The sequence below is a fragment of the Oenanthe melanoleuca genome, chromosome 2, assembly GCF_029582105.1.
Source record: "Oenanthe melanoleuca isolate GR-GAL-2019-014 chromosome 2, OMel1.0, whole genome shotgun sequence".
Classification (NCBI taxonomy): Eukaryota; Metazoa; Chordata; class Aves; order Passeriformes; family Muscicapidae; genus Oenanthe; species Oenanthe melanoleuca.
In genome coordinates, this window is record NC_079335.1 from 31,829,244 (window position 1) to 31,848,765 (window position 19,522).

Consider the following 19,522-nt stretch of genomic DNA (forward strand, 5'->3'; position numbering starts at 1 on the left):
CTGTCTGCCAGAAATAATAGTTATGAATGGGTTGCCTGGTTAATGTAGGTGTTCAGAATCTTCAAAAGTCATACCAAAGAGTATCTACATTATATTCCCATCAGAGATAATGAAGTCTAAGTGTATAAACCTATACATTTGAATTCTTCAGTTTAATCTAAATTCACTATCAGACTGCTGGTGGACCACTCTGTATTGATATTCAGTCAGCAGGAGGACAGTTCTGCAAGTTTCATGAGTGGTGGATAAAGCTGGAATGTGATCCCTTGAGAAAAGAAATTGCTCTGCTTTCTGAGATATAAGATTCTCCCTGCACTAAGTGCAGTATATCTAGTTTTGCTCTCCATGGATATAGCTCTAGCTGAACACAGAAACGATGTAAAAAATTTCAACAGCAAATTTGAAGACATGCTCTGTATGTCTACAATCAAATTAATGCACAGATAAGTGTACAAAGAATTGATAAACATGTTTCAGACAGAGAGGCCTAACTGCAGACATCCTCTGCCCTAGAGACCTCTGCTTTGTAGCTAAACAAATACTGGAATCCAGAGAGAGACAGAAATACAACTGAAGTACTCACATATTCAAGCTAGATAGAAAAACCAGACATTTAAGAGAAAGATACAAACAAATCAAGACACAATGTAGCCCTAAAATTAATAAACTTTTAATATATTATTCAGTTTAATTGTTTTATATATTATTCAGTTACAGATATGATATGCACATTTAAACTCAGGGATACTCAGAGATAAATTCAGGGCCATGGATAAGTGGGTTTCCCAGGTGGGAAAAGCCCTCACACTTGTAGTCAGTGTCTGTTTTGCTTCATCTGCTGCAGGCAAAGCTGAGCTGACTCCTCTTGAGTTCAGTGCTCTATCTGCCCTTACCACACATTCACCTCAACAGAATGTAAAGCCCAGCCACACTATTAGCTCTGTCTTCTTCCAAATATGCAATGGTAGTAACTGAGTCCTAGACTCTCCTCATAAGCAGGGAGATAACAGTCAGCTACTGCCATCTTAGAAAACATCTGAAGTATCCTTGAAGGAAATTAATTGTCACATGTTTGCATCCAAATTGCAACCTGCTGGTGCTTGATACAAAGAATAAAAGTTTCAAACACGGCACAATAGTAAATTTGTCTTGGGAAGAATTTGGCTCAGGCTGCATAAACTGTTTGTGCTCTTTAGCATTGTTCAATGTTTTATGAATCTTCTGCACACTCTGGGTAATCTCTGTTTTAGATGACAAAGATGTACCCAGGCTGCATCTACACCAGGCCAGGCCTGGTGCCGTTATCACAGAAGAGCAAAAAATACATGAACCATCCTGAGTTCAGAGTTTGAATTGGAGCCAAATTCAACACCTTGGTACAAAAAGATTATTTCTCACTCTTTGACCCCAGCTGGCACCTTCACTTCCTCATCTCTTCCTGCTGCCATTTGGGAAGAAGGCTCCTCTAAATCACATTAATTTGAAAAAGCCATTTGAAAAAAAGGAGAGGACATGCAGGTATTACACATCAGAAGGAAATCCAGATTAATTTAAGGCTATTTTATGAAGTGCAGAGCACTCTAAAAATTTCTGAGCATGTGAATTAGGCAAAACACGAAAAGGCAGATCTCTGTGTAAATGAACATATTTCCACATGATGCCAGCTGAGACTTGGGATTGACCTCTTATTTAAATCTTACATTATTTGTCCTTAAAATGATGCATGGGGTTTTGAGAGTGGAAATGCACAGCACTCAAGAATATTTACATTGCTGCAGGAGGGACTTCTGATTCTGTGTTCATTGTCCCTGCCTGCACTCCAAGTTAGTGTTCCTGTAAATTAGGATATGGCCCAAAAGAAGGAAGCACAGAATAGTCCTTTCAGTGAGCTAAGTGCTAAGAAAACACTAATCTGCTCTCAGAGGCCACTCACCTCTACAAGGACAGCCTTCAAAGAAGGAGATGGGAGCGTACCAGCTGAAAAGTCATTCAGGATCTCTGCAGAAATTTTTTCCCAAGCCAGCTGGCTGCCTCCAGCTGAATTGTCCCCATGTCACAAGCCCATCAGGTGCTGCAAGGGCAGCGAGTGCCCCTGGCTGTTGAGGCAGTGCCTGGACACGCCACAGACAGAAGCAGCCAAGTGGAGAAGGTGGTAGGAGGCAGCTTGGTAGGCAAGGCAATCTCAAGGACACCTGCTGTAGGGAATTTCCTACAGCCTTGAAGTATGGGTGGTAATAGAGGGATCTTCCTAGACTAGATCTTCCCCTTGATGCAGGTCTGCAAGGCTGAGTGTTTTTCTGGCTGATGAGGCCCATTTTCTACCACATGCACACACTGTGATTCTGTGGCAGCTTAGTCAAAGGCTACTGCTATCAACACAGGTTTGAACACAAGAAAAAAGTGGTAACAGTTGAACTACCTCCTTTATTTCTGAGCTTCTCTCTACTGCTGAGACACCTATACATCCCCTGAGGACATTCAGGTCCTCACCTGGTACTTGCAGGCAGAAAAGGATGATCCAGTCCTGTGGAATTGAAATACCAGAGTCAGCTGTGGCAAATCTAAAGCAGATCCTCCAGCCAAGCCAAGCTCTGAGCCTCATCCCCTCACCCTCTCTTCTCTCTCCATGCAGCCCTGTCCCATTTTGGCTGCAGGTCACCAGTGTATTACAGCAAGTTTGGTAGTTATGCTGCTGGCAGGATCCAAGGATGGGAAGCTGAAAACACAGCTGGACACATGAAAACAAAACCATTGGGATTATTGTAGGATCTGGTGACTTTTCCATTACTTCTGGTCTCTAAACTAAAGCTCTTCCTGCAGAGGTCAGTGTATCTAATGGAATATTTTAGGGACCCATAACCAGAAAAGTGTTGAAAATGCCTGCTACGTGTAAAGTAGAGCTACTTTAACTGCAAGCCATCTGCCTCTGCAAGGGAACTAACTGGTGAAATGTCAAAAGCCTGCATTACACTGATTACAGATTACATTATTTTTTAGAAGTGCAAGTGTGTACACTGAAGTGACTTATTTTGCTAGATTTTGTGGGTCTTTTTGATAAATACATATGCTTCTTTTTAATTAGGCAAAACCAAAGAATGCAGTAGTATTTGGAGTACAGGAGGCACTTGGTTCTTTGGAAGAACTCTTATTTTCCTGTGGATTTCTCCTCAGTTTCCCATTATGGATAACACTTCCACACAGATAAACTCTCCCCTGGTAATGGAGCCCTCATTACATAGAGGAATTTAAGGTTGACTAGTGTGGACTTGTGTGGGCCTCTGGGAAGCCATGAAGAAAATGGTCAAGACTGAGCTTGATTTAGAATTCTGCAGGGAATTGATACGGCCAGGCTTCACATTTTGTCTCTCAGCTGAGACTGTTGCATATGGAGGAGTTTTTTCTATTTCTTCCAGGCTGAATTAGTGGGTTAAAAAATTTCACTGCACCTTTACCTGCATGGTGGACATATGTGTGTGTACACACATGGGTGGAATTCAATGCAGCTAGTCTGTCTACAATGCAGGGACAATGAAGGACTCTTAGAGAAGATTAGATGAGTTACAAAGAGATGCCTTAGCAAAAGTCACATTTGCCTAAGTCATCATCTGACTGAAAAGTTTAATTCACTCAACAAGATATGTATGGAATTCTATGGAAAAAACAATTCAGAATGCTCTAGATGCTAAAGATTCTAGCTGTGTGTGGTATTCCCCTGCAGCACAAGAGCCAAAATCTGCCCTGTGCATTGAAACAACTACATTCATTTACGTGAAGTGACATGGCTGTAACTAATTGGACTAAGCAGGCAAACTTTCACTGCACACAGCCAAAGATAAGCTGGCTCCAAATATTTTTCCCTGAAAATATTTTCATGGTACCTGGCCTCATTTTAGTCTGAACAATACATTTTTGTCTCCAGACACTAAAAATAGCTCACATACTAATTAAAAAAAAACAAGCTGTGACAGAAAACAATAAAGGCAAGGAAATGGGAGAGCATTTTTACATAGCCAGCAGCTTTCCTGGCACCATTTCTAGCTATGAAGAGGGTTATTAGCAAGCCCAGAATTATATAAACAGTTCCCTCTGCCAGCCAGTGTATACCAGAATCATCATTTACTTTCAAATTATTGAAGTCAGCAGAATCCATCTTTTCATCAGTCCAGTGGAAAGATTGGCAGAGGTTCTCAAAAGTAGGATTATGATGAGAAAAAAATTACTCTTTCAACAGCTCAGTGCCCTAATTTCATAAACTCATAGTTATTCCTGCTTTCTTCATTGACAGAAATGTGTGTTTATTCCTGCTAGCAGACTGTGCTCATCAGCTGCAGGAGGAGGAGCTGCATTCTCTGCAAAATGCACCATCATCAAAATCATCCAATAACTCCAAGATGCAGAATCTTTGTTACTGGATGTGATAACTGAGAAAGAAAGAAATTGACTGAGTTTTGGACAATGCTAATTCTGACTATTGTTTTAAACGGCAGAGAAAATCTGATCTGGATTAAATGAGAAATAAACAGTTACTTTTTGCATTAATTCTAATAGTGAGTTTGAGGATGAACTATTCATCTCTTTGGCTTTATATGCAGATGAAAAAGGAGCTGACTGGCACAAATGAGGGCTAATGTTTGCTCTAGATGTGGCAGAACAACGTGGCTGCTCAGAGGTAGTGCACGGAGAGGCTGGTGGCTGCAGCATGCAGCTCAGAGTGAGGGAACTGAGCCCTGGAGCCCTCTGGCACACTGGGAGGCCCAGTTCGGTAAATCCTTCAAAATTGCACAACCTGGAACAAGTGAACAGTCCTATGGTGGTGTTATTATGTGCCTTGGGTTATGCAAGTGCTTAAGTGTTTTGCTGGATAGGTGCCCTAATCTCTCAGTATCTTTTTATCCTGTCTTTAAAATGGTAATAACTATTCCTACATTGGGAAGGAAAATAATCGATTTAGTCATGATTGCAGAAAAGAGGAGGTCTGAACATACTAAAGAAAATAACCCCAGAGCAGGGAAAACAGGAAAGTGTGTGGAATATCATCCTGGGATGCTTGTTTTGTAAGAGGCAGTTCTGTTTTGGAAAGTGTTAAACAGCCACCCTCTCTTTCTCTGGCTGACCCTATGCCTTTAAAATGTAAAACTACCTGCTAAACCCTGCAGGAAGATAGCTAACAAACAGGAGTCAAGTGGACTGTGTTCCTCACCTATAGTGAATAGATGCCTTCACATCTCAGCAAAGCCTTTGAAAGCACAGGTGTCCCATTTGGCCTGAAGAACCAGAACAGGTTGTCTGAATAACAGACTGACTTTCCAGGATCAGGAGTTTAAAAACACATCACTGATTCTTCAAATACAGCCAGGTACTCATCGTGTTCCCTCGTGAGTGACCCCTGCAGGAGTGTTGTTCTCAAAATTACTAATACAAATAAAAATTGGAACATCAGTAACACTTTCAGATTACACAGCATTTAGAATCAAGATGAAATAAAAACTAACATAAGAAAATGTACTTATTATTGCAATACTACTATTCTATAAGCCAGAGGCTGTTAATTTAGACAGGGGATGTAGCTGTAGCCTAATAAGCAAGGGGAATGTTCTGCCATGTGTACTAGCTGAGCCAGTGTCATCTTTAATTGCTGCTGGTGGAGACTGTCCTGCAGCCTTTTGCTGGTTACTTCCCCTTCCTCATGCTGGCTAAGTTGCTCCATTCCTTTTGGCTCCCTGAATCTGAAAATGAGAAATTCAGGGGAAAAGACAGGACAAGGATGTCTTCCAGCCCTTATATGATTAGGCTGAACACACGGATTTGCCTGACTTTTTCTGCATGGAAGTTTTACAGCAACTCTGTTTTATTTCTTCAATAACTTACGGGGAAGACAAAGGCCTTTAAAAATCAGCTAAAAATATCCTGATAGATAGTTCTTCTACATTTCCATTAACCTCTCCAATTCAAGCAATTTCGTGCATCATTACCACCCCCAACCAAAATCAATGGTTGTAATTGAGAACAGCAAGCCAGTGCATCTCCTGTGACCCGTGAAAGCCTTGTGCCTGACAGGGCTGCCAAGGCAAAGTGGGTGCACAGCAAATGACCTCCCTCAAACACAGCCAGGTATTCAGCCTGCTCTCCTAGGAGTGATTCAATGCAGAACACCTCAAGCTGGTCATTGAAACAGCATCATGCTTTCTGTATAACATCATGGGCTATGAAACTATAGAAAGTCCCTTTTATGTTTCCTCTACTGGGTTTCTATACTGGTTGATCATTAGCTAGGACAAAATACTTCTATTTCTTTTACATACAAAATGTTGCTATTGCTTTAAGCTGCCTGTTACATTAGGAAACACCATTACTTGATTATTCACCTTAGCAGGGATTATTTCTTATCAGGAGAAAGTATACTTTTTTAGAACAATGGGAACAAGGGCATCATATGACAAATCAAGTTGTAGCTGACTATGGGGCTCTTGGGAAGCATGGTCCTGTGTCCAGGATAGAGACAGCCTGTAGCCTTTGTAGTCACATCAGTCACCACGTAGTCCCAATATGAAATGCAAGCAGGTTACTTTTGGAAGGGTATTTCTCTTAAATAAATAAAGCTGTGTGCAAACATGAGCCTGAAAGGAAAAGAAATGCCCTGCAGGACATTTGAAGTTCTCTCAGTTTTATGCCATTGGATTAACCTCCTAGCAGCAAAGAAAAATTAGCACTATTTGTGCAAGTTTAGACCTTCCAGAGAATTTGCTCTTAAGGAGGTGTGGGCATGTGGAATGCTGCTGGCTGACAGATAATATATTTGAAAAAAGTCTTTGAAGTTGAGTTGAATAGACCTTACATCAAGTAGGCAGAATGACTGTGGCTGTAAGTTCAACTTGAAAAATTAAGAAAGGTATTTTACTATCAAAGATATATTTTGTACCCAGTCTGAAGCTTTTCCCAATTTCAGGTGCTTTCAGTCTTCTACCCAGTATTATGGGTAGATGTATGCCACAGGAATGGATGGAGAGTTAAAACTTGGTTCTGCTTTACATGCTTTATACAGAGAAAGCATAAAACGATCACGGTAAATAATAATATTGGTAGGCATGGTAAACAACAGAGACCAGCTCTCATTCTAATTTACTGCTGGAACACACTTGGCTTAGTTTTGTCTTTGTGGCATTTTAAACCAGGGAGAACTCCATGTAAGGCCATGGGGACACTTGGGTTGGAAATAAAACAATGGCACAAAACTCACTGGAACACATTATACATGTTTGAAAAATTAGTTGAAAAAAAGAAATTCACAGTCTTGGTTTCTTTTCCATTCTTACCATATGATTCTGCAGGTAAAACTTAGATGGTTTAGTTAGGGAATCTGAGTTTAGATATTCCAAAGCTAAAATAGGGAAGAAATGAAGAAAAAAATGGCTGACAACTTGAGCCCAATCATGGTTTTCAAAATCTCAGAGCCAGCAACAACACCTGTTTTTGAGAGCACTACAATACAGTCCTTAGATTTCTCCTCACCTCTGGGATTAAGAAGTATTTTGGCATGACGTGCACATGCAGAACAGATGCCTGATGACCTCTGCTCCATGCAATGCTCCTCTGTGGCTTACAAGAAAGAGCAAGGACTCTGCATGTTCCCTGAGCTTACCCACACATGCATTTTAAATCTCTGCTTTTCTTGTAATTATCTGTGTGACAAAATGATAACCAACAGCAGGTACTGTTGCAACACCTACTTTCTGTGGACCATCTCACATCAGACTGGAAAGAAATCTCTGCCTGTTTTACTGGAATTGCCTGTATGGGTTTCAATGCTGAGTCACTGCTGAGAACACATCACTGTGTTTCTTTGTCCCTCATAGTTACCCAGTGCTACTCCTAATAGAAAGGAACTAAACTAAAAGAAAAAAACCCAAAGTATTTGCTGGAAGAAACTGGGTGAGCGTGTTCTCTCCTTTAATTAAGATTCATTTTTTTCTGCTCTGAAGAATCTGGTTTACTATGTCTAGTAGAAATTATAGCATTTTTCATTTGTATTCTGTTTTCTTTTACTAGACTATTGCAGACATATTTCCTTGTTTTTTCTGTAAACATATCCACTGAGAGAAAGCCCCTTTTTGACCTGCTCTGGACTCATCCAAGTTTTATTGTCTTATCCTTTCAGCATAAGTCATCTGCACACAACTTATCCACCTACAAAAGTAGTTTCTACTACTATTTGCTAATATTTTGCCTTTCAGGGGAAGCACAGGAATACAAAAAAAAAGAAAGGAAAACATAAAGAGGCATTCCTCCTCTCATGCTGCTTTTACCAAGGCAGGCTGTAAGTCTTGTTCTCCACTCACTCACCCCAGGAACTCCCCCAACATTTGCTGTTCAGGGGTTCAAGTTTTAGGCTGGCAGAATGCCAGTAGATTCATTAGTGGCACACTGGATAACAGATCAAACCCAATCCTCAGGGATTTAAACAACATTTTAACAGTAATGTTTGATGGCTAGAAGAAATCAAACTCTGTCTGGCCCGAGCTGTCTCAGGAGGTCCAAGTGCCCACATTTAGTAGTAGATAATATAATAAACTGTTACCTCCCCTTGCAGGCAGCTTTGGGAGACCAGATGTCTCCTCTTGCTTTAGTTGCTATCTGCAAATTGAAGTATGCAAAGCTAACATATTTTTCCAGTCACCTCACTACTTACTTTTGGGATTTGACTTTTGGCTAAAATTATCAAGTTCCATTAATCCTCAAAACCTCTTAGCACTGAAGTGAGCTGAAAACCAGAATCCAAACCTCCAATTACTAGGAAGCTGCTTGGGCATCCACCTTGCTTTTCTTGTGCACCTGCAAGTACAGCTTTCTTTATTTTTTCTGGGAACAGATTTGGAAAAAAAAAAAAAGAACGAAAATTAGAAACATGACACATGCAAACACTGTGTGGGACATGCCCTGAAATGAGGAAGCGCCTGTACCAATAAACCACGATTAGTGGCACCAGGTCATTCCCACCCCGGGGCTGTGTGGACATGGCTGGGGATGCTCTGGGACACTTTTGTGGGTCACTGTGATGAGTCACCACTGTACAGGGCATGGCTGGCCTGTGCACAGCTGGCTGGGACGTTGCCATCCTGTGCTGGACACGGCTGTGTGACAGCACTGTGAAGGACATCTGGCTCATCACTGCATGGGACAGACCTGCGCAGGACATGGCTCTGTGAGAGGGACATCACCATGTGAGACACCGCCGTGGGGGTCTCTGGAGTGTGGGACACTGCTGTAAGGGTTGTCACCATGTGGGAGACACTGCCATGGTGGGGGACACTGAAGGCCATGACTGTGTAAGTCCCTGCAGTGTGGGTCATGGTGTGCGAGCCATCGCTGTGCAGGGCATCACTACGAGGGTCATACCTGTGGGAGTCCTGCAGCGTGGGACATGGCTCCTGCTGTGCAGGACATCCTGATGCAGAACATCGCTGTGTGGCACATCGCCAGCTGTCCTGCCATGCGGATCCCGCGGGAAACACCCACCACCCGGCAGGAACCCCGGGGACATGTACCCGCCCAGCTGCCGCTGCCCCCGCACCCCGAAATCGGACAGGGCAGGGCCGGGCAGGGCTGGGCAGGGTAGGGCAGGGCAGGGCAGGGCCGGGCCGGGCCGGGCAGGGCCGGACAGGGCAGGGCTGGGCAGGGTAGGGTAGGGTAGGGCAGGGCAGGGCAGGGCAGGGCAGGGCAGGGCAGGGCAGGGCCCGGCCGGCCGCCCCCCGCCCCCGCCCCCGCCGCCCGGCCGGCCCGCCCCGCTCTGCTCCGCTCCGCTCCGCCGGGTGCCGGCGGCGGCCGCAGCGCGCAGCGGTGGCGGGGCCCGCACGTCGGGGCGGCGCGGCGGTGACCGGTGTGGGGGTGATCGGTGTGGGGGTGATCGATCAGTGTGTCTGGTGGTCGGTGTGACGGTGCTCAGTGAGGTTGGTGGTGATCGGTGTGTCTGGTGGTCGGTGTGGCAGTAGTCAGTGTGGCAGGTGGTGATCGGTGAGGGGGTGATCGGTGTGGCTGTGATCGGTGTGGCTGTGATCGGAGTACCGGCGGTCGGTGTGGCAGTGGTCGGAGTGCCGGTGATCGGTGCGGCAGTGGTCGCTGTGGCTGTGATCGGTGCGGCAGTGGCCGGAGTGCCGGCGGCCGGAGTGCCGGCGATGGGCGGCACGGCGCTGTCGGGAGCGCTGTGGCTGGGGCTGCTCTGGGCCGGGAGCGGGGCCGGGGGCAGCTGCCAGGGAAAGTGCTGCCAGGGCCGGGATGCCGCCTGCGTCGGCGAGGGATGGAGGGAGGGAGGTGTCTACGGGACCTGCTACTGCGACGAAGGCTGCCGGCGAGCCGGGGACTGCTGCCACGACCACGGCCAGGCGTGCCCGGGTAGGTGCGGCCGGCCCCGGCAGGAGCCCGGCGGGACCCGCGGCCGCTCCGGGTCCGGGAGCGCCGCCGGGGCTCCGCGGGATGGAGGTTTCCTGGGTTCTGAGCTGGGACCTGCGGGCATGGGCTCCGGGCTGCGAGAGGGGCAGATTCCTCCCTGCCCAGCCCCTGGGCGAGGGCATGAGCAGGCACCAGGCTGGGGCAGCACCAGGGTAGGCTCAGGAAAGGAGACAGAGACTTTTCTCACTAGAGAGAAATGGTTTCCGGATCAGCTGTAGTACAGTGACAGTCTGAAGTTATTTTACCTCTAAAATATTATGTTACTTACTTTGCACTCCGGCAAGTCCCAAACACAAATTGATTGCAGGGGGGATGTCTCTTGACAGCAGGGAGATTAATTTAGCACCACCTGTGTCTCTCAGCTGATTCTTCACATCCTGACAAACAAGTATCAGTGAAGTAATTGGGGAAGTCCCTAGGGTGAGGTTTTGTCTAGGAGCATGAATCCGCAAGAATTTCTTGTGAAGGCAAAGGCTCTAAAATAAGCGTAGGAGCATGAGTGAGAGGGTCCCCGCCAGCCCTCGGGGGATGGCACAGCCTCCCGGTGAGCAATGGAAGGAGGGAAAAGTAGCCCAGTTCTACCAAACTGAGTATCTGCTTTGCCGGTATTCCCAGTGCCTCTTTCTGTGGGATTTCTAATCTTTGCAGTCTTCACCATTTGACTGACCTCTCTGTGCCTGGGGTGCAGGACACAGACCTTGCTTTGCAGGTGCAGTTCTAGTACTTGGTCAGCTTACTGTCTCTTCCCAGCTGGCTGGACACACGCCAGCCTACAGCCAAAAAGTCATGAGCCTCTGCTGCACAGTCCTGCTAATTAGGGTGCATTTAGCAGGCTCAGTGCCATGCTGACATAGCCACATAGCTTTGGGACCCAAGTTGGCTTTCATCTGCCTGGATGGGGAAGGGGAAGTACAACTCTCAGATGGTGTAAAACCATCCCAAAGGATGTAAAACTGCACAGAAGAACTCAGCAGAGCAGGACTATGACCCCAGGTCTCTAGAAGAAACATGGTCAGCTTGCCCACAGCTAAATAATCCCCTCAGGGTAACAGAAGGGAAAAAAATGCACCATGAAGTCTGACAGAAAGTAGCATTTTTGAAATGAGCATTTTTAAAATCCATTGCTCTTTCATTCAGGAAAGTCAGTAAAGGGAGAACTGGCAAGATTGTTGTCATACAGCCACAGCATACATATTACATCTTCTCAGTAAATCAAATTATTTTTAATATTCAAGCATAAGAGCAGAGAGCTGATAAACATGCACAGTGTTAGTATTAAAACAGCTGAAATCCTGCAAAAAAAAGCTCAAGACTCTGCTGGAGAAATTCTAGTTTAAACACTTTAATTACCATGACTTCTGGGATGACTTGTGGTACCTGATGATGCCCTGCTGTTATCAAGATGGTATTTTTAGCCTCAGGCTGGGTGGTGATTGCCTCAAGAGGCATTTTATGTCTACAATATAAACACACCACACTTGTACTCTGTGTGGGTGATGGGTGCCCTAGATCCAGTCAGGAAGATGGAGTCTCAGTGGAGGCTCCCTGTCTTGCTGCCTCTCCTTCACCAGAGCTGGAATTTGCCATTCTTTGGTGGCCCAGTTCAGGGAACTAAACACACAGGTGGCTGTTTCTGTTTTCTCTATTGCCTGTTCCTGCCTGACTCCCTGCACTGCCTCACTGCCCAGTTGTGCGAGCACAAACAGAGGGAAATGCAAACACAAACGGGGGAAAGGCACATTATGCCTTGATGAGTATAGCACGGGAGGGCAGAATTTTGGCACCCTGGCCAGGTGGTCCTAGAACTCACCCATCCAAAAACTAAGTTTACAAGAAGTTGTTCTTTTAAAGGCAAATGATCATATGTAGTTTCTATGGCAAGCAGTCTTTAATTTGTATTCTGTATAAACAGAAATTCTAAATAGTTCCAGTGGAATTTTGTATCAATTTACACAAGTATGGCTAAAAATTTTAGAGTCTTTTTTGTTCCTATTGGATGTTGAGGTCTCCCCACCAAGTCTTGCTAAAACGTGTTGAAGTGTTTAATGACACTGGGGGTTTTCACTGGCATAGCTCACTATTTTGAGTGTAAAGTTCAAAACTTTAAAATAGAAATGTAAAGAAAGGTGATCAATGGTTCTTATGCTACTGCTTGTTTGTCAATCTGTTCACAACTCATGATTTCAGCACCTGCAGAAATGACTACATCCTTTGGGGAAAGTGTGAAGTGCCTCAAGTGTAAGTAATCAAGAGACACTAGGATGCAAGAGATGTCAGGAATCATACAAAAACAATGCTCCAAAATAAAAGAAACCACTGAAAAAATGAACATCCTAAAGCTGCCAGTGGCAGGGTTAAATTCTCTCATGCCTAAAAATCATTGTAGGTTTGGTACTTTATAAAAGAGATGGCTCAGCAGAAGTTCACGGACTGCTGAACTCAAGTTCAGTAATTTTTAAATAAACTTCCTTATAGTTCTAACACTGAAGAATATTTTTGAATAAATGAAGTATATTTTTGAATAAAGAATATTTTTGTGTATAGCATTTTAAATAGGAACTACTGTCCAATGAGAAAGCTTGAGAAAGGAATCAGCTCACCATTTGAATCAAAATGGTTACTCTGAAAAAATCCAGAGATCCTTATATATTACAATATACAATGAACATACTACAATCCTCAGTTTTTCTTTTTCCAGAGATGGGAAAAAAAAAAAAGAATTTGACTCAAAAATAAGGATCTGTGTTTCATAGTGCTGCGAGTGGCAGATAAAAACGAAGTTTTGGCTAGTCTTTCATAAGCTGTCTTTCATAAGATAACAATGTAATTTTTCTGTGTATTTTTGAAATTCCAAGTTAGCTTCCCATTTCCCATGAAGTTCCCATGAAATTCCCATTAGCTTTCATGTTTTGGTAGGTACCTGAGAACAAATCCCGTCCTTCAGTTTCTTTTGACTTGCATCCTCCTCATTTTTTCAGTAAATCATCGTTTAACATCGTTGTGTTAACTAAGCTGAGCAAATAGCAACACAGAGGGATCCATAAAGATGTAGCTATGGGTCCCTATTACTTCTTTTTGTGTGTTGAGAGATGGCATCATTCCCTTCATGTCAGCTCATGGACCCAGTCTCTGTCATGCTGGAGAATTTGACATCTTTCCAACAAGGCACAAAATTGATCTACTGTCCCTTAAGAGTTGCTGGGTACTGACTGCAAGAGCGACATTATTATCCCACTGCCTAAATTCCTTTCTAACAACCCAATATTCTTATTTTTCCACATGACTAGGGCAATTCATCCTTCTTATTCTAAATCTTGATAACCATGAAATTACCATGTATTTCTGCAGATGACCAATATTTAACTGTCAGCTTGGTTTGTTTCCAGTAAGACATGAAGTCATCACTTTACTATGCAGTTACTCAGTCCCTTTGGGAGTTTCTTCATGGAAAATATGATGTTAGATTTAATGTTATCAGTGTATCAAGGTTCTAATATGGGATTAAAGTTCCATGGAAATTCTTATTTATGCAGATCATTCATACAGCCAGCTTGGAAGAGAGTCAGTTGATAAGGAAATAGGCTAGATAGACACTTACTGTCCTTTGGATGCTTGGGTGGAACTAAGATGTGTGATCAGGCATCAAAGTCTGTGCTTGTAGCGTAAAATCAAGTGGGGTCAAGAACTGTGTTTGGACCCTGCAGCCAGGTGTCAAAGACTGTGAGGTCCATACTGCATTTAGCACTTGTCCTGGCTATCCCATGGTGTGGTATAAGACATTTTTACTATCACTGGTTATCTTTTTTCGTTCACAATTCTTGGAACAAACAGTCTGAGGGTTGTACTGCAACATGTCAGTGTGGTGCCTTCACAGCCACAAAGGTTGTGTCATGTACTTTGGGGTACCTGGATGTGTCTGAGGGCAGTGCCTGGTGATGCAGTGTCAGGTATCTGCATGTGGCAAAGGGAGCTTTTTCTGTGATTTTCCAGAGCTGTTCTACAAATCATACTCAGGTGCTGTCTGGGAAGGTGTTTATCAATAAGTAGAGTAAAACACCAGAGAATATTAATTGTTGAGCAGGATGGACAGCTGGTGGCCCAATACTCAGGGCAGCCCTGTGGTTCTGCTTCAGTGGAATTCCTTAGGGCGTGGGGTGCAGCATCCTCAGCCACAATACACCTGGTGCTGTCAGGGCACTCAAAAGTGGGCGAGTTTGGTCAGAACAGCTGTGCACAGTGAGAACAGAGGAAGGGAGTTTTAGTAGATTGGTAAGGACATCTGCCAAGTAGCCTCTTTCAGAGGTTTTATCTGCTTTATAATATTGGTAGTAGTCCAAGAAATTAGAGATGTAATGACAGAGCAAAAACTGAAATTTCTATGTTTTATGAGAAGAGTCACAAATCGCAAGGAGGTTATCACATTCTACTCTTTCTTCCCAATGTCTTGTACTGGCAGATTCTCAGAGGGCATAAAATATTTTCCTGAAAGATTAGTTTGGTCCCATCACTTTCCTGTAGCACTGATACAAGGATGTAACTAGTGGGGATTTAAATTGTAACCTGGAAATGTGGAAAAAAAATTGAAAGAGTGTGATATGTTCCATTACAAGCTAATGAGAAATAGTACACATGGGAAATGAAAAGTTTTGTTTAACTAGATAATGAGAAGCATGAGCCAAAACAATCCAGAACCAGTTTAAGACAGCCCACCCACTGATGATAATGTGTATTTTGTACCATTCTCTAACCTGGAGCACCTCCCAGGTGGCCTCCAGGAATAAAGGCTACTGGGAATGGATCACCAGTGAGATTAAATGTCCTTGTAGGCCACAGATTGAGGACGACTCGTAGAGGGAACTGATTGCTTATCCTCAGTGAATTCTTCTCTTGATGGATTCCCATGTGTGTGACATTTTTCTTTCACAGCTCCTCCTAACAAGGCTGTGCAGATTTGAAGTTCCCAGGTGGAGGAGTTGTGATTGTTCCGTCAGTGAGGATCCAGAAATCATCCTACTCCAATGTCACAGGGCTCAGCTTGCAGTACAATTTTGAAAATCTGTAGTACTCATTCTAACTGCTAAAGGGACAATTTTTAGGTCATACAGGTTCCTGGAGATGAGGCTGAGGAAAGCAGTTTCATGGAGATATTAAATGGCTGTGTGTTCTTTACAGCTGCATGTTTTTTAATGGAAAAATAAAGTGAAGCCTTCTGTGTTACATAGCTTCTCACTCAGGAATAATGTATCTATCACCTGTTTTTGTATTCTGCAAATGACACCGCAAACCCTTTTCTTTCCCTGCCTGAAGGAAATGAGTTTCTTATGATTCAAAGTTTACTTGAGAAATAATGGTACTATCCCCAAAATTTCTGACTAAGTTTAGAGGAAGCTTGTGATCTATGAGAAATGAAATTCGAATATCCAGTGGTCTGTTCTGTAGCTGAAAATGAGTAGGACCTGTGTTAAAACAGGCAAAGCAAGCTGTGGCAGTAGATATAGTTCACTGTTAAAGAAAAAGGAGTTAGAAATTGATCTGAAGGGAATCAACTATGCTGCTACTTAAATGTTCCAGTGTTTAAACAAAATCTAGCGGTGTAGGAACTGCCAAGGAAGGTCAGACCATGAGCTGGTTTCCTTTGAGGCTAATACTTTATGCTTCAAAAGAGGGTACAGAAGAGCCCCACAGCTGTAGTGAAAGGTTTTGATGAGGAGCTATTTCTTTGTGGGCAAGAGATGGAATACCGAGCCAAACATTGCAGGCAGGTTTGAATTTTCAGTATGAAATTTTGAGTATTGAGTATTTCAGTATGAAATTCAGTATTGAATTTTGAGTATGCAGAATCCTGGAAGAGCATTTAAACCCAAATAAATAAAATTAGAAAAGAGAAAGTAAAAAAACCCAAACCAAACAAAAAGTCCCTCAATATAATCTTACTATCTCAAGTTTTTGAGAGCAATTAGGATAAAACAGAAGCCTTGATTAGTAATAATGTTTTAATACTGCTTTGCAGCTGTTCCCTGTGTTGTGGGGGAGTGGAGTCATTGGAGTGGCTGTGCAGAGCCATGCCATCCCGGGCTGCGGGTCCGCAGGCGCTATGTTCAGCAGGAACCTAAAAACGGTGGGGAGCCGTGCCCAGCTCTGGAGGAGAAGGCTGGCTGCCTGGAATACCTGACTTACCAGGGACAGGACTGCGGCCATGAGCACGGTATTCTCAATTTTATCTTGCTGCTGTATATTGTGTCCATCACAGCCTTCATAATTTTTTCTGTCAACAACAAAAACCCAAGCAGCTATCTGCAATTAGCTGGTTAAAATTATAAATTAGAACTTTACTTTCTACTGTCATATTGGTTTTTATTCAATAATTTGTTTTCCTACTCTGGCTTTTCTTAATTTCTATTAAGCAAACAACTAAGCGATATGCATATTTCAGTTGGATGCAAGTATCAAATTATCTCTGTGTGAAGTTAGAACACAAATTCAGTATGAAACAGGAAAGAGTACTCCTTGTGGGATTCCAGCACATCCTCTTTCCTCACTGACTAGATGGCATGCATTGTTAGATACTTTTGTTCTGAATAAAGAGAGAGCTTAGCTGTAGGGAATGGTGTTGAGGTCCAATGTTGCCAGCATTTTATCACTTTTTCAATAAAGTGAGCCAGTGTTGCCATCCACAGGCTCCTGATTCATTCACCCACTGTTACAGTAATTGAAATATGACTCAGCTGTGCCTTGCTGTTTTACCATAACTGTTTTTTTCCTCAGTCCCTGCTTTCATAACTACCTCTGAATACGCTAAAGAAAGAAAAAGACGAGCAGCATCTTCTCTCTGGCCTTCAGACAAAGAAGCACCAGGGTAATCTATTTATCATATGTATGTGGGTCATCTTGTTCAGTAGAAAACAGTTGGCTACAGAGGAAAATGTAATTAAATTTGCAATAATTAAACAATAAGCTATAGCTTGTACTGGTTTTCTCTCTTGCAGTTTATTTGCATGTTCTAGATGTTGTTTTTTACTACTTGATAATTTCCTGAATTAGACAATGGGATCATGGCAAATCTGAAGATAGCTGCTTTTGAAGGCCAACAGTAAACAATGCTGAAACAAAGCTGAATGTATCTGAAGTGCAAGTCTGAGAAATTAGATGTTGGTCTCTGAACAAAGTGGACTGAATGGGATTGGTCTCAAGAGACCTTTTTTTTTTTAACTATTTGACCCAAGCAGTAAGAAATTTTGTCTAGTTACCAGTAGAGATGGTAATGAAGTTTAAATTAGGCTATTACTGGGCCTGTAATGCTCATAATGCTTTGTCCTGTACTATTTTCTCTAGAACAATACAACTCATTGATATTCTTAAAGTGTCTTTTCCATTTTCTTTCAGCAGCATAGAAGAAAAAATATGGGTTACTGGGGTCTGTTTTTCAAAATAATTTAAGAATACAGAACACTACCAGTGTGAAATTATCCATAAAACACTGGACTGGGGCATAGAATGAGAAACAGTTTACATGTTTTTAGAATCCACTGATTAGGTTAGGGCCAGAAAGGGGTTCGTTAGCAATCATGTCTAACTTGCACTTCACAAGCCCCACCCCTATGACGTGTAAGCCCACGCAAAGTGGGTATTAGCTGTACTTTCCCTCCCGAGCAGGTACTGTGTGGAGTTCAGGACGGAGCGGCTGTCGCAGCACTGTGCCCTGGAGAGGCGCCCGTTCGCGCGCTGGATGCGGTACCTGCGCGAGGGACACACCGTGTGCGTGGCCTGCCAGCCGCCGGCCATGAGCACGGCCACGCGGCGCTGCTCCGGCGACGGACACGGCGCTCACGGGTAACACCAACCAACACACCCAATGAAACTCACCAGCGTCTCACTGAAAGATGCGGATAAACAGGATACCTAAAAAATGGAATAGGCTCAAATCATTTGTAGAGCTCGGAAAATTCTACCCTTTTAGTTCTCTCAGAAATTGCTTTTAAAACCTAGATAAAATTGGGAAGTCATTTCAATGCTCAATGCTGTGCATGCTTTATTCACTATTGTGAAGAAGTGATGGGATTTGTGTAATAAAGAGGACTTTTTACGGCTATGGGCACTTTTACTTAAAAAGGGTATTTCCTGCCATAGTCCAAATCTGCTCGCAGATTTACCAGTGGTGGATTGGTATTCCCCTCAAGCCTATATACCTGGTTTTTAGAAAAATAAGTGTGAAAGTAGATATTTATTATTCAGAACTGTTTTTTATTTGATCAATACATTTATTAATAAGCATAGTACTGTACTACCTGTATAGCCAGCTACTCAACCCACCATCTTGGATGCTCCACTTAGGAATATAATGTCTGCTCCAGAAAGCATTTTAAGAGCTAGATGAATTTAATAGTCTTACATGATTAAACAAACTGCCGACATTTCATACAACACAATCCAATAACACTAAATATACAGCTTTTACTCTTCTAATTTCTCATTTGTTGTCTCATTTCAGAGATAAAATCTTACACTGGGAAGCAATTGGCAACTCTCAGTGCCAAGGAACCTGGAAGAAGATCCGGCAACTGGAACACTGTTCCTGTCCCCTGGTGCACAGTTTTCTTTTTACATAAAAGTTTAAGAGATATTTAAAATGTCAACAAAAAGAATAAGAAAATTAACATCAATGCCAAGAAACCTACATATTTCTGCTGCATTTTCTGGAGCCTTAACAAATTTTAAATGAGTCGGAACATTGGCAGAAGCATTTCGGGAAATTCTCTCTGCCTTAATACAAAATGCCAAGACCGATCTCTGTACTAGAACACTAGAAGCATGTTTCCATGTTTCTCTTTTGTAATTAAAGAGCTAATGTTTCTAACCATAGTAGTTGCTTTTCCTGAAGTTCTCCCTCTTTACTGGCCACAGCCCTGTCTACAGGCACTGCTCCTACTCAGTAGTGAGCCAGCCAAATATTTTCAAGTCTGAAAATAGTTACTGTCAAGATTTTAGAGCAAGGGTGAATAAAAATGAAGTTTTGGACAGCTAAAACCAATTTCACTTTACGTCCTTTGTTCCTCTCCAGTACTATCTAGACAATTTTCTG

The 19,522-nt window shown here is 43.1% G+C and overlaps 1 protein-coding gene across 2 annotated transcripts; it reads left to right on the forward strand.

Annotated features, from left to right (window-relative positions):
- Positions 1–9,781: 9,781 nt before the first annotated feature.
- On the forward strand, positions 9,782–19,300 carry SBSPON (somatomedin B and thrombospondin type 1 domain containing). Of its 2 annotated transcripts, XM_056485449.1 has the most exons (6): positions 9,901–9,948; positions 9,999–10,386; positions 16,454–16,648; positions 17,209–17,299; positions 18,097–18,273; positions 18,932–19,300. In XM_056485449.1, the coding sequence occupies exons 2-6, from the start codon at positions 10,170–10,172 to the stop codon at positions 19,047–19,049; spliced, it is 798 nt and encodes a 265-aa protein (XP_056341424.1). In that variant the 5' UTR covers positions 9,901–9,948; positions 9,999–10,169; the 3' UTR covers positions 19,050–19,300. The 2 variants fall into 2 exon arrangements, with proteins under 2 accessions (XP_056341423.1, XP_056341424.1); XM_056485448.1 differs by having other exon boundaries at positions 9,782–10,386.
- The last annotated feature ends 222 nt before the right edge of the window (positions 19,301–19,522 follow it).